This window comes from Sarcophilus harrisii, chromosome 3 (assembly GCF_902635505.1).
Source record: "Sarcophilus harrisii chromosome 3, mSarHar1.11, whole genome shotgun sequence".
NCBI lineage: Eukaryota > Metazoa > Chordata > Mammalia > Dasyuromorphia > Dasyuridae > Sarcophilus > Sarcophilus harrisii.
This window is the reverse complement of record NC_045428.1, coordinates 585,332,856-585,345,459: the sequence shown is the minus strand read 5'-3', so window position 1 is coordinate 585,345,459 and position 12,604 is coordinate 585,332,856. Positions and strand designations below refer to the sequence as shown.

General features: G+C 44.5%; 1 protein-coding gene across 4 annotated transcripts in view; it reads left to right on the top strand.

The window, feature by feature from the left end:
* Positions 1 to 12,062, top strand: part of PRKCZ (protein kinase C zeta) — a 218,872-nt gene extending 206,810 nt beyond the window's left edge. For all 4 annotated transcript variants that reach the window (XM_031963008.1, XM_031963007.1, XM_031963010.1 and 1 more), the window contains 4 exons: positions 245 to 324; positions 1,476 to 1,565; positions 10,850 to 10,965; positions 11,550 to 12,062. In XM_031963008.1, coding sequence (XP_031818868.1) covers positions 245 to 324; positions 1,476 to 1,565; positions 10,850 to 10,965; positions 11,550 to 11,637 — 374 coding nt within the window. In that variant the 3' untranslated portion in view covers positions 11,638 to 12,062. The remainder of the gene's footprint in view (positions 1 to 244; positions 325 to 1,475; positions 1,566 to 10,849; positions 10,966 to 11,549) is intronic.
* Positions 12,063 to 12,604: the final 542 nt, after the last annotated feature.

The window sequence follows — 12,604 nt, the reverse complement described above, 5'->3', positions numbered from 1 at the left end:
CATTTCTCCAGTAAAAAGAAAGAATGGGCGTTTTCTCGTGTCTTCCTCCAGGGACAAGTCTGGGATTTATCACTAGCATTGTTTCAAGTCCTCTTGCTGGGTTTTCCCCCCTCTTATTTGCACAGTTTTAGTCACTGTCTATTACTTTCCATGCTTTGCTTATTTCCCTCTGCATCAACCCAAACTCTTGTAAAACACAAAAGCGGGAAAAGATTTCTCAAGACCTTTTCTCCAATCTCTCTAGTTATCCTTGAGAAGCCTATCCGAATCCCCAGATTTCTCTCTGTCAAAGCCTCCCACGTCTTAAAAGGATTTTTAAATAAGGTAAGTTTTCAAGTTCTTTTGCATCTGAGGGGGTTAGGGATGGGGATTATCCTCTTGGTAATTTAACAGCAAGGAAAACCTATATTGCAGAAAAGATGAGGGTCCCCCATCCGTTTGCCCACTCCCTGAAATGTTGGAGGAAATGATCATGTCATTTTTTAGAACAATGTTTTAATGAATTACCTCCTTTTGCCTCTAGGACAGGCATTCTAGGTCCTCCAGACCCAGCTCCAACCTACCTTTCCAGTGTCATTGCACGTTATTTCTATCTGAGCTTTCCATTTGCCTTCCAAACTGGGAAATTAGCTGGTTCCTGGTCCGTTTCTCGATGCCATCTCTTAGAAAGCTTTCCACAGTTGGTCATGGTTTATCTCCTGTAGGAAGCCTGTTCTTAATCCCATTTCCCCATCTCCCCATATTCCCAGTCATCAGTGCTCTTGTTCTCCATAAACGATCCTATATTTGTATACAATTTGTACTCTCCCTCTCTCTTCCCTTTCCCCCCCTCCCCAGATGTAAACTCCCGGGAGGTAGGGGCTGATTTGCATTTTGTCTGTTTTTCCAATCCTATCCCCAGTGTCTCCCGAATAATAGCCAATCACCATGTTGACTGGATTGTTCCAGACTCTTACAATTTATTTTGTATGTATTTACCTGTATATGTCTTGCCAATCGCCAGTTACCATGGTGGCTGAATCGAATTAAGTGATGAACTAACACCCCTGCCCCCTCGAAAGAAAACTGGTCCTCTGGCAAAATCAAGATCCACTTTGAACTATGGAGAAAAGACAAATTAAGGCTGATTTTGGCTTGAAGAAAGACGCCATTTTTATTGATAATGGCTTTAAAATTCCTTCTGTGCCCTTGTGTATAGAAAAAAATAGGATGGGGAGGTGGGGGTGAGATGGGAGAGAAGGAAAGAGAACATTAATGTAGCATCCTCTGTGGGCCAGCTAGTGTGCTAAGTGCTTCGAGATATCATCTCATTTGAGAGCAGAGGTGGAGGGGGAAGGGGAAGTTGGGTTTTTGTTGAGTTCCTCTGTTACAGTGGGGACCATGGGCTCATTTGACTTAGGGAGGGAGAGCTCATCAGTCAGTTACAAGAGCAAATGTTGACTTGACTTTCCCCCCTTTCAAATTTTGACTTCTAGGATCCCAAAGAGAGGCTTGGTTGCCAACCGCAAACGGGATTTTCAGATATCAAGTCTCACACGTTCTTCCGCAGCATAGACTGGGATCTGGTAAATAATCCAAGCCCCATGAATTCCCTGGTGTGATGAATGGAAGCGTGGTTTCTTACTGTCCAAGAATGGATTTATGTATTACAAAGCCAGCTTTCTCTCTTTCCTCTTACTCTTGTACTCCCTCCATCTCCTTCTCCCTGTCTTTCTCTTTTTCTCTCTCTCTCTCTCCTTTTCCCTACTCCATTACTCCCCCTCTCCCCTCATATGTGTATGTCTACATGCCTTCTCTGGGTCTTCATAGACCTCCTTTCTTCTGCTAATAATGTTTTGATGTACAAAAAACAAATTGAAAGCCAGAGCTGAGCCATTAGCAGCTTCCATCCAGAAGAGGGAGAGACAAGGAGGATTATACATTTTGTAGAAAGTATAGAACCATAACTAGAAGTTGCAAGGTCTGATAAAAGAAGCATTAAATACATCCCCAACCACCCCATCAACTTTGTAAGACGAATTTGGTTCAGGGCAGAGTCTCCAGGACTCTAGGGATCGAGGGACTGTTAGAGGCTACTGCTGGAGACTCCAAAGGGAAGCATACCATCTAGTTATTTCTCTTTTCCACTAATTATTTTTTATTACGCTTAATTGTTTTTAGCCTAAATGACATCAGTGTTTCTTCAGTCTTAGTACCCGGTGTCAAAGTCCTGGTTGCCCCATCTTGGTTATGGTTCTGTGATATTCTCTGAGGACAATCCTTTTTTAAAACACTGGTGGGGAAGAACTTGCATTCTTGTGCATCACTTCATTGCAAATGGCATCTGCTGGGACGTCGACTGATACTCGACAAGGTTTTGGCTGAAGGCATTATGAATTTGGCAAGCCAGGGGACACATTGAAAATGATCTCAGGTCTGTGTGCTTCCTGTGAGGCTGCAGACATGATCACCAGCCAATCTTCTTGAAAGGAAATCTAGAGCTGTTTTCTGGCTTATGTCATTGTGTTACTCATTTAGGAGCTTTCCTGAAGAAATGAATAGAAACAATTATATGACTTATCAGGTCTCTTGTAAATGCATGAGAACCAAGAAAATGAAACTGAACAGGGCACATCCGTTGTCTGCCGAGTGGAATGTGACTATTTTGCAAATTTACTGAAGTTTCACTTCTAAATTATACTTTAATCTTAAGGGGTAAGCAAGTCCCTCAAGTCTACACCAGCAGCAGGAAGGGAAGAATTGACGTAGCCAAGAGAGATTAGAACCAAAGAAAACTCAGAGCGGAAGGAAATTGGGCATTTTCTTGATGGACTTCTCTAGCTAGACTGTCTGCCTGCCTAATAGAATTCGCCAGGAGGGTTTCATGGAGACAGGCTTGATCTGTTTGTGAAGATTGAGAGAGAGGGATAATGGACCCCAATTTGTAACTTCTGAAAACCGAATTATATCCATGTGCCTATTAAAATAATTCTCTTTGTTGGACAATTTCAGTAATGGGATCTGACGCACTATTTCCAAGGATCATGGAATATGTATCATTTTCAGTGACATTTGAGACGTTTTCAGGGCTTAATTTTTAGGTACTGGTTCTCTTCTTTTGGGGGGGGATGGAGCATAACAGGAAGGGAAATCTGCATCTTTGCAGATCTAAATGGCCTTGGTGAATTATTAAATCTCTAATCTGGATTCTTGAAGTCCTGGCAGTGCAAAGCAGTGTTTGAATAGATGATTTATTCTTCCTCCTTAAGGCCGGGCCCCCTCTCTTTTTAGTTATTCTGCATAATATAGTTTTTTATACCGGAATATCTGGTTGTAAACAGTTCTTTTGTTCTGATATGATAAAGATAGCTGGGTTGTTTGGTGAATAGGGTGCTGGAACTGGGGTCAGCAGTTGGTTGGAATATTTGGTCATTTTTCAATCATGTCTAACTCTTCATGACCCCATTTGGGCTTTTCTTGGCAGAGATACTGGAATGGTTTGTCATTTCTTCTCTAGCTCATTTTACAGATGAGGAAACTGGGGCAAACTGGGTAACCTGAATTCAAATCCAACCTGCACAAGCCACTTACCTCATGCCTGCCTCAGTTTCCTATCTCTAAATTGGCCATCATAATATCCCTTAGGGTCATTCTGAGGAGCAACTGAGATAAAGTCTGAGCCCAGTGCTGATAAATGACTAATAAATGCTTGTTTCTTCTGACAAGTAATCCAGCTCTGACAGAGTTCTGTCAGAGGATCTGTGTTCAAATCCTGCCTCTGATGATGGCTGTCTGTTTTACTTCCCATGATGTACTTGCTTTACATCATGATTCCCCATAATTCCTCACATTTATGTAACACTTTAAGCTTGGGCCATAGTTTCCTTACAAGGAAGATGCTGCAAGTTTGTATGACTGTCCCCTGTTTTCTAAATGAGGAAGCTGAGATCTGTGTCCAAGGTCACAGAGGCAGGATCCGAACCCGGCGCTCTGTCTGTGCTGCCCAGCAGCTCTGGATCAGGGGAGCTTCCCAGGGAGGCACCGACGCTTTGATGCTCATTCCCAGGCCAGGCTCTTGGGCCCCCAGCCCCAGCAGCCTTTAGTCCCAGAAGCTTTCTCCATAAAAGACTCTTTGTCCTGCTGGGCACAGGGAACTGCTTCTGCTCCAAATTGCAGAAAGAAATATTCCATCGCCTTAGAAAAATGGAGAAGGTGCCAGTTTGAGGTCCAGGTAACCAGGGCAAAGGCACCAGCTCTCCAAGAATGCTCAGCTCGAGGCCCCATGGAGTCAGCGGAAGCAGCACCTTGCATCCTGAGAGAAACAACATGCCGGGGGCTGGGCAGGGATGGGGGGTGGGCAAGGGGGTGGAGGGTGAGAAAGGGCCAGGGCCAGAGCAAGCCTTTGTAATGGTACCGGACTCTGCCCTGAGCTGAAGAGCTTAGCTGATTTCTGGGAAACAGGATGAAAGGAAAGCAGCCAATTCTGCAGAAACAGGGTGGGGCTTCTCGTTCAGTTCTGTTTTTTTTTTTGTTTTTATTGGGATTTTCCAAGCTGGCAGGGAGCCTCTGGATGAAACAGGTTAAAAGAAAAACCCCTTCATGGCCAAGGATTCCCATGCTCTCATTTGGCCAGCATAAACTCCAGGCTGTAGGCAGCGAAGGGTCTCGAACCCCAGGCCTTTTCATTGCTAGGGTTGGGGGTACGAGGTGGCTGGATTGGAATCCTGGTCCAGGGTAGGACAAGGAAAGGGAATTTGGAGTCTGAAATCCTAGATTCGAGTCCTGACTAAGCCACTCACTAGCTGTGCAACCTGGGCAAATCTTCACCATTCTAAAGTCTTGGTTTCCTCAGTTTTAAAATTAAGGGGTTGGATTAAGACCTTTAAGGTCACTTGCTTTCTGTGATCCTAAATCACTTCGTCATGTTCCTTTTGCTTCTTCCTTCCCGTAAGGGCAGGCACTCTTCAATTTACGGCTTTGCATCTGCAGGACTTGACATGTGGTAGGTTCATTTATAAGAGGAGGGAAAGCTCTTATTAAGCACCTATTGTGTACCAGGTACTATATTATCTCATTTGATTTTCCAAAGAGCTTGGACACCAGGTGCAGAGCTCTTTGTCTGCTCCCTCTAGTGGCTGAAAGAGCCCTGACTTTGGAAATGGGAGACCTGGGTGGGTAGTCTAGCTCCTTCATCTTGACATCGGGTTAATCTGTGCAGGATGGATCTCGGCTGTGAGAATCTTTCAAGGCAGCAGAAAGTGTGATGGGAGCCCCACAGTGGGCAGGGCATTAGGTCCCCTGAATGGGTTCCTCTTCATTGTCAATCTTATTGTAAAACCCAGATGAACACTAGAGTGTTGGAGAAAAAATTCTTGGTCAGACATGGGTTGGACTGGAACCGTTGGTCAACAAATTATTTTGTTTTGTTTTGTTTTTGAAACTGGGTCTCCCCATCTGGAAGGAGAGTAGCCATTCATGGACCTTCCTAGTATTTATTGATCTATACAGAAGCTTTTTCTGATTTTGCCCCTCGTTAGTTAGCCCCATGGTTCTCCACTAGCAGGATTCACCATATTAGTGATGAATTAGTGATGAAGGGTTGGCAATACAGAGAAAAGAGAAAAGGAAAACACAGTCCCTGCCCTCGGGGCACTTACTTTCTAATCCTAAAGACATTAGGTTATATAAAGTGATAAATACAAGATACATGGAAGAGTTGGAAAGAAGCTGTAGAGGGAAAGCTACGGCAGCTGGGGGACCAGGAAAAATCTTCTGCAAGATGACAGCATTTAAGCTGAGTCTCATGGAAAGCTCAATGACCTTCCAGCTCTGAAATTCTGAGAAAGTGATTTAGCCCTCGTAGTCACAGCCAGTAGCAGAGGAGGTGTTTGAACTTGAGTTTTCCACACTTTGTATTCTAGCCATTATGAGACATTGCCCCCAGATTCTTTGTGTGCTTCTTGCCAGTAGAAATTCTCTGTATTTGTGCTGCCTGCCTACCGTGGCTGCTCGTGGAGCTTCATAAATACTGATTGAGGCAGCTAGATGGTGCAGGGGATGGAGGACCGGCTCTGAAGTCAGGAGGACCTGAGTTCAAATCTGGTCTGAGACACGTAATACTTCCCAGATTTGTGACCTGGGGCAGTTACTTAACTCCAATTGCCTCATCAATAATTAATTAAATAAATAAATAAATAAATAAGTGAATGATTATTGATTGATGGATAGGTTGGTTTTTTTGGCTTGTCAGACCTATCAGAGCTTGTGCAACGCAGACAGAGCCTTCCAGTTGGGGGCACCCACACACCAAGAATTAGACAGCTTTTGTGGAGGTCAAGGAGGACCCACTTGGTGCAGTAGGAAGAACCTTGTATTTAGCTCCAGAGAACCTAGTTCAGAGCTGCTTCTACCACTTACTACCTGTGTGCCCTCTCAGGACTCCAGTTTCCTCCTCTGGACTTAGCCTTGTGACTCCCTCTGGCTCTAAATCTACCACCTGATAGCTGTGTGGGGCAGTCAGTGTCCGAGGTCCTTTTCGGCCCCAGATCTGAGCCTGTGATTTACTCCCCTCACCTTAGTCTCTTGCGCCATACCCTAATAGTCACAGGAATGTGAAACTACAGAAAGACAGATGGCTGATGCTTGACTAACCGTCACCACCAAATAATGTATTTTATAGAAATGGGTATAATTGCAAATAGGCTGTGATTAATTTCGTCCAGATGTGTGTGCCCCGAGAAGGATATTTATATAGTGTTTAGAACATGAATGGAAGCTCGATGCTTAATTAGGTGTAGTCTGATTTCTTGCTTAGTCGGAGGGAATGGGTGACAGGAGTGCCAGGATATATTTCATTTTTCTCTCCTGTACCTCGTCTTTTGCCTCTTCACCAGCTTTGTGGGCTAATCTTAGTAGGGGGAAGAACCAAAGTCAGGAAGATCTGAGTTCAAATCTTGCTGTGGATACTTCTTAGCTGTGCAAACCTCTCTTCCCTCCCTTCTACAATCTCTGTGCCTCAGTTTCCTAAACTGAAAAATGGAAATAACAATAGTCAGGCTGATCTTTGGGTGATGTTGAGGAAAGCATTGTGCAGCCCCTGGTGCATGACAGACATAATCATTTAGATTAAAAGCAGCCCCCACATTGCTTAGGAGCCAGGAAGAAGTTTCTGCTCCTCCTAAAATTTACCCTTTTCACTGAGTCTGCTCTGGCTGACGTTCTGACCCTCAGCTTCTATACCCTGTATCTACTTACGGCAGCCTGATGCTTCCAGCCTCACCCGACTTTCCCCTGATCTTTTAAGTCTGTCTTGCTTGTCAGACGCTCCCTGGTTAGCTGTATTCCAGATCTCACTTAGCCAAGCCCTTCCCGTTGCTGCTCAAGCGATCTCCTGGCAATGGGGACCTCCCCAGGTATCTGGCCAGTTCAGTTTCTCACCTATAGGAGACTGGTCAGGGACAGGAAAAGACTGGTGACCAGACGCCGCTGCCCGAGTGCCCTGGGGCCTGTGCTTGAGGGCGTGCGATGGCATCTTGCACTCCTTTCCCCCTCTCAGACCCTGGACATTCTGGGGTACCTCCAGGCAAGCGGTGCTAATTGCATTTCCCAAAGTGAGCTGCTTGATCCCTTGGTGGCTTATTAATCATAAGTAAATGTCAGGCTAACTTTGCCATAAACTGAATTGGATTCTAAAACCAAAGGGCTTGTGGCTGGATGCTCAGGTTTCCCTTCATGGAACACGTGGAGAGAGCACAAATTCAAATCCTGCCTCAGACACTGTGTGATCTTTGGAAGTCACTTATCCATTGTCTGCCTCAGTTTCCCTTTATGCAAAATAATAATAGCATCTACTTCCCAGGATTGTAAGGAGAAAATGGATGGGATGATGGCTTTTTGTTTTGTTTTGTTTTATTTTAATTATTTCTCTTACTGCATAAGAAGTTTACAGATGTGGATATGGGTCTTCTGAATCTCTGTCCAATGCCGGGGTGATATTTGTAGAGCGCTTTGCAAGTATTATATACACATTAGCCATTATCCCTTTTGATGCGGCCATCATTTCAGAGGTTAAAAAAAACCACATTCAGAGGCCCCCGTGTTGGAGAACGCCCATGAAACAGCAGTTTCGTGTTTGGCGCACATGTGCAGGGCTCTCTGCAGTTCCTTCAAGATCATCATATCAGAAAAACTACGTCAGGTCAGATTCTGCCCCGAAATCTCCTCCAGAGGTATCGAATGACAGTTCACATAAAGGACAAGAAATGCCAGGATACGCATTGCAATCCGATCCTCTTAGACTCTCACTGACCCCGACGAGTCCGAGCCAAAATCAGAAAACTTGGGTGACGTTTGTAATGTGGGCGGGTGCCCCAAAAGAACCCCAGAGGCCGCTTCAGCTTCCAGTTTCTGGAGAATCGGGACTGCAGAGGTCGGGGTGTAGCTCTCCAACCTTGGACTCCTCAACACTTTGACACACTGATGGCACTAAATTAAATTTCCTACCCGTACAGCATCAGCTGCCAATGATGGGTGTGCCCCCAATGGTGCATCTCTAGCAGCACGAACTCCTTTCATCCTGGGGCTTTGTTTAGGGATAAACATGCCAGGGTTGCCCAGAGAGATGAGGGAATCCAGTTATGGGGAGAGAATTTAGTGTTCAGTTATCCTGGCTTGTGACCAGCCCCTCCCAAGCCAAAGCTTTCTTCCCCTGTAAGCCGCCATTCCCCATAAGCCTTGTCTTCCTGTTAGAATGTAAGCTGCTTGAGGGCAGCACTGGCTGGCTTTTTGCACAGTGCCAAACTCATGGTTTTTGTCCGCTCGTTTTCTCATCTGCAGACTGAGGGTTTTGGACCAGGTGACCTCCGAGATCCCTTCCAGGCCTAGATCTGGGCGTTTATGTGCCTGTGGCTCTTTCTGGGGAGCCTGCGTCTTAGAGCCGATGCATGAATCCCACTTGGTTAGAATGTAAGCTCCTGAGGGCAGGGGCTTGTTTTTGTATCTCTAGTCAGCGCAAGTGCCTGGCACAGAGGAAGTCATCCCGAAGGCTTCGATTGAAAGTCATACAAGTCATGCATGGGTCAGCACCAAGATTTGAATCCAGGTCCTCAGACTCCCATGCCAGTGATCTTTCCTCTCTGCAGCACTTCTCCCAAAGAGAAGATGTGCTTAGTGTTTCTCCTTAGCAACGGGGCTGAAAATAGCATTTCCTCCAGAGCTGGAGGAATCTTGGGAAAAGACGTGAAAGTGGGCAGGAAACAAAGCTATTTACAACTCGCGTTTTGTATCCCTTATGTGCTTTCCACCAGGGTAATTTAGAAAGAAGGAAAGGCTGTTGCCTTTTATCCTGATGCTAAAGGCTAATCTTGAGGCCGGATTCCTGACTAAGAGAGTTGAGGGAACCATTCCTTGCTTTTGCCAGTATTTCCATTTTTGAGGAGTGATGGATACTTATTTTTTTGAAGACTTAAAAATGATAACCCTTGGTTGCCATCCAGATTGAACTGGAATTAATGTCACAGAAAAGCTGTCTGATCCCTTGACTGCAGGGTAGACTATTTGCATTTCTCATTTGAGTGCAGATCTCTGACAGGAGAGGGTGTCCACAACCTAGGTGACTGAGTGACAGATGTCAGTCAACACTGGCAGGGTGGGAGTCTCACCTGGAGCTCATTACTGGCTGAAATCTCAGGACCTCCCACCAAAACTTGCTTGGTTTTGTCGATCTGTTGCTGTCCTAAAGCAGAAGGTGACATTTCAAGTAGACAAGGTGCCAGAACACAGGGCATGTTACATGTACGGGAGCTGTGCGCTTGTTTGGGGTATGGATTATTGCTTCTCTCTGCTGAACTGTGGGAGTCATTGTAGACTCTTCTCTCTTTGGGGAAGTGATCACCCCATTCTCTGCCCTGATCAGACCCCACGTGGAATGTTGCATGGAGATACTTGCCATCCCAGAAGGAAGGACATGTGTAAGCTGGAGAGTTGCCCGGAGGGCAAGAAAGGTCATGGGGAATGCCTTATGAATGTTGGCTGAAGGGGATTAGGGTCTTGAGCCAGAAGGGAAAAATGACTTACTAGATGCATCATTCTGCAGAAGAGGGATCTGACTGATTTTCCCTGGCTCCCAAAGTTAGAAGTAGGATCCATGGGAGACAGAAGATGGGGAGAAGCAGGAATGTTTGATCCAACCCATTTATACCTAGTAAAGGGCCAAGCTGTGTTTGAGTCTAATCCAGCATCCTCAGGAAATATTTGGGGTTAATTAGAGCTGTTCTCAAGGGCAGTGCTCTGACTCCTCCAGCCCCTCCCCACTAGTGATGTCCAACACTGAGGCTCCACAGTCCACAGTAGCACTGATGGCAAGGGATTCTGGCTCGTCCATGCTGTCCATATAGATCTGTGGCCTTCTAACGCCCAAGGACCTAGATGCAAATTGCCCTTAATAACCAAGACCTGTTGGGTGAATGAACTTTAGCATGAAAGTCTTTTTTTGTCTCCAGGATTTGGCTTTTGCCCCATCCTTGGGGAAGGCCGATCCTCTCTAGCCCTCAGTGTCTTCCTCTACATACTGAGTCAGTTGGATTAGATCAGCAGTCAATGAATTTCTCTTCCTTTATTGTTTTCATCACTTTCCAGAAAGTTGTTTTCCTTTGTAATCTTATATATTTAAAAACCTAATTCTGAGAAAGAGCCTGCTCCTGGCTTCCTCCAACTGTCCAAAGTTTCTAAGATGCTTCAGCCTATGGGGTCTCCCTGGTCCCTCCGGGGCCACGATCCTCCTTCCTTGAGCAGTGGCTGTATGTGGAAGATGCATCTCACGTTCAGATGTTATAAACATGACAGCGTCTGGTCTTTTGTTCTTTTTCCCAAGCTGGAGAAGAAGCAAGCCCTTCCTCCATTTCAGCCTCAGATAACCGATGATTATGGTCTGGATAACTTTGATACACAGTTCACCAGCGAACCTGTGCAGCTAACCCCAGATGACGAGTAAGTGCTTTGGAACCCAGAGACTGGCTTAGTTTGGTAGATGCTTTGGTAAATTCAGGGATTTCCTGAATGGAGTCACAAGAAGACAGATTATTCCAGCAGTTTTAGGATCCCTCGTAGAGAAGAGCTCACTCTTTCCTTCTAGATGGGGTCCAAGCCTTTCTTAGCTTTCTCGGGCAACCTCGGGCTCTTCAAAGGCTTTGGGCTTTACCTTCATGGCCCAAGCTCCTCATGTGTCACTGACCAAGACTGAAACCAGAGAGGAAGAAGGGGAGAGACCTAGACTGTAGAACTTTACCTGCCTCTCCATAGTCCTGGGGCCCTCGGCAAAGCACTTCCCTGTCTTAGCCACTGATTCTTTCTGCCTCTGTAAAAAATAAAAGGGCTGGAATTAGGCGGTCTCTCAGGTCTCTTCCTGTTGTAAAACTATGTCCATGTTGCCCAATTTGGTACAATGAATATTTTGTATTCCCAGCCTTCTGAAATGAAACATATCCTGTAATGTCCACAAGCAAGACATAACCAGTAGGGAATAAAACACAAGGCAATAATTGTGTCTTTTTTTTGTTTGTTTATTCTTAAAGGGATGTAATAAAAAGAATAGACCAGTCCGAGTTTGAAGGATTTGAATACATCAATCCCTTGTTGCTTTCTACAGAAGAGTCAGTATGAAGAAATGGCATCTCCATTGTGGACAAATAATGTGAATGAACTTTTAAATTTCTCCCTAACTACAGTATATGCATGCAAGGCTGGGGAACTGTAAGGTTTTGAGTGGAGACCAATGATTTTTTTAAAAATTGCTGCTGAAAATCAAAGAAGAGAATAGATTTTGGTGGGTGTCTTCCTCTAAGTAATACTGGTTTTTAAGAGTTTGGGGCCGTGACGCGACTGGCTTCTTTTCTGAGGGAATGTGCACACGTGCCTGCTTCCTTGAAGAATTCCTGTTCGCTACGTACTCGGGAAAGGAATGTTCAAACGACTTTGAAGGTGCACACTTTCTACAAAACAAAACTTGATGCAATGGCCGAGAAATTCAAGAAAATTAAAAGTGTAATATCCTGAAGAATAAAATGTTACCGTGGTGTTGAACCTCATTTCCGATGCCTTTTTTCCCACAAGTGGCACCTGTCTAAACATCTCAGATACACTATCTAAATAAAAGAGGAGTTGTGTTTTATTAGCAATCAAAACATAAGTTTGGGTACAGAAGTTTAAGTGCCTAAATGGAGAAACTGCAACGAAGAATTTTTACAAATTTGGAGCCTTTTCTAAATCCTGGTAAGTTCTTGTTGTTAATATTTAACAGGTATTTTCATACAGAGCATGTAATTAACAGCTGGAGTGTCTATTGCTGAAAACACACCTTTATTTTAGAAATGTCCTTTGAGCTATGAAGGAGCGATGCTAATCTCAATTAGTAAATTACTCTATCGATGGATAAAATTGGATGATGTAGATTTTTAAAATGATGCTTGCCAAAGCACCATTAGACCAAAAAGTATATATATATTAAAAAAAACTAAATTTGCACAAAATAGATTTCTGAAAAATCCTTAAGCAGTGCCTACATGTCTTGTGTTATGTATTAGATTTTTGGAAAATATTTTTATCAGTAATATGATATTCCGAATTAGAA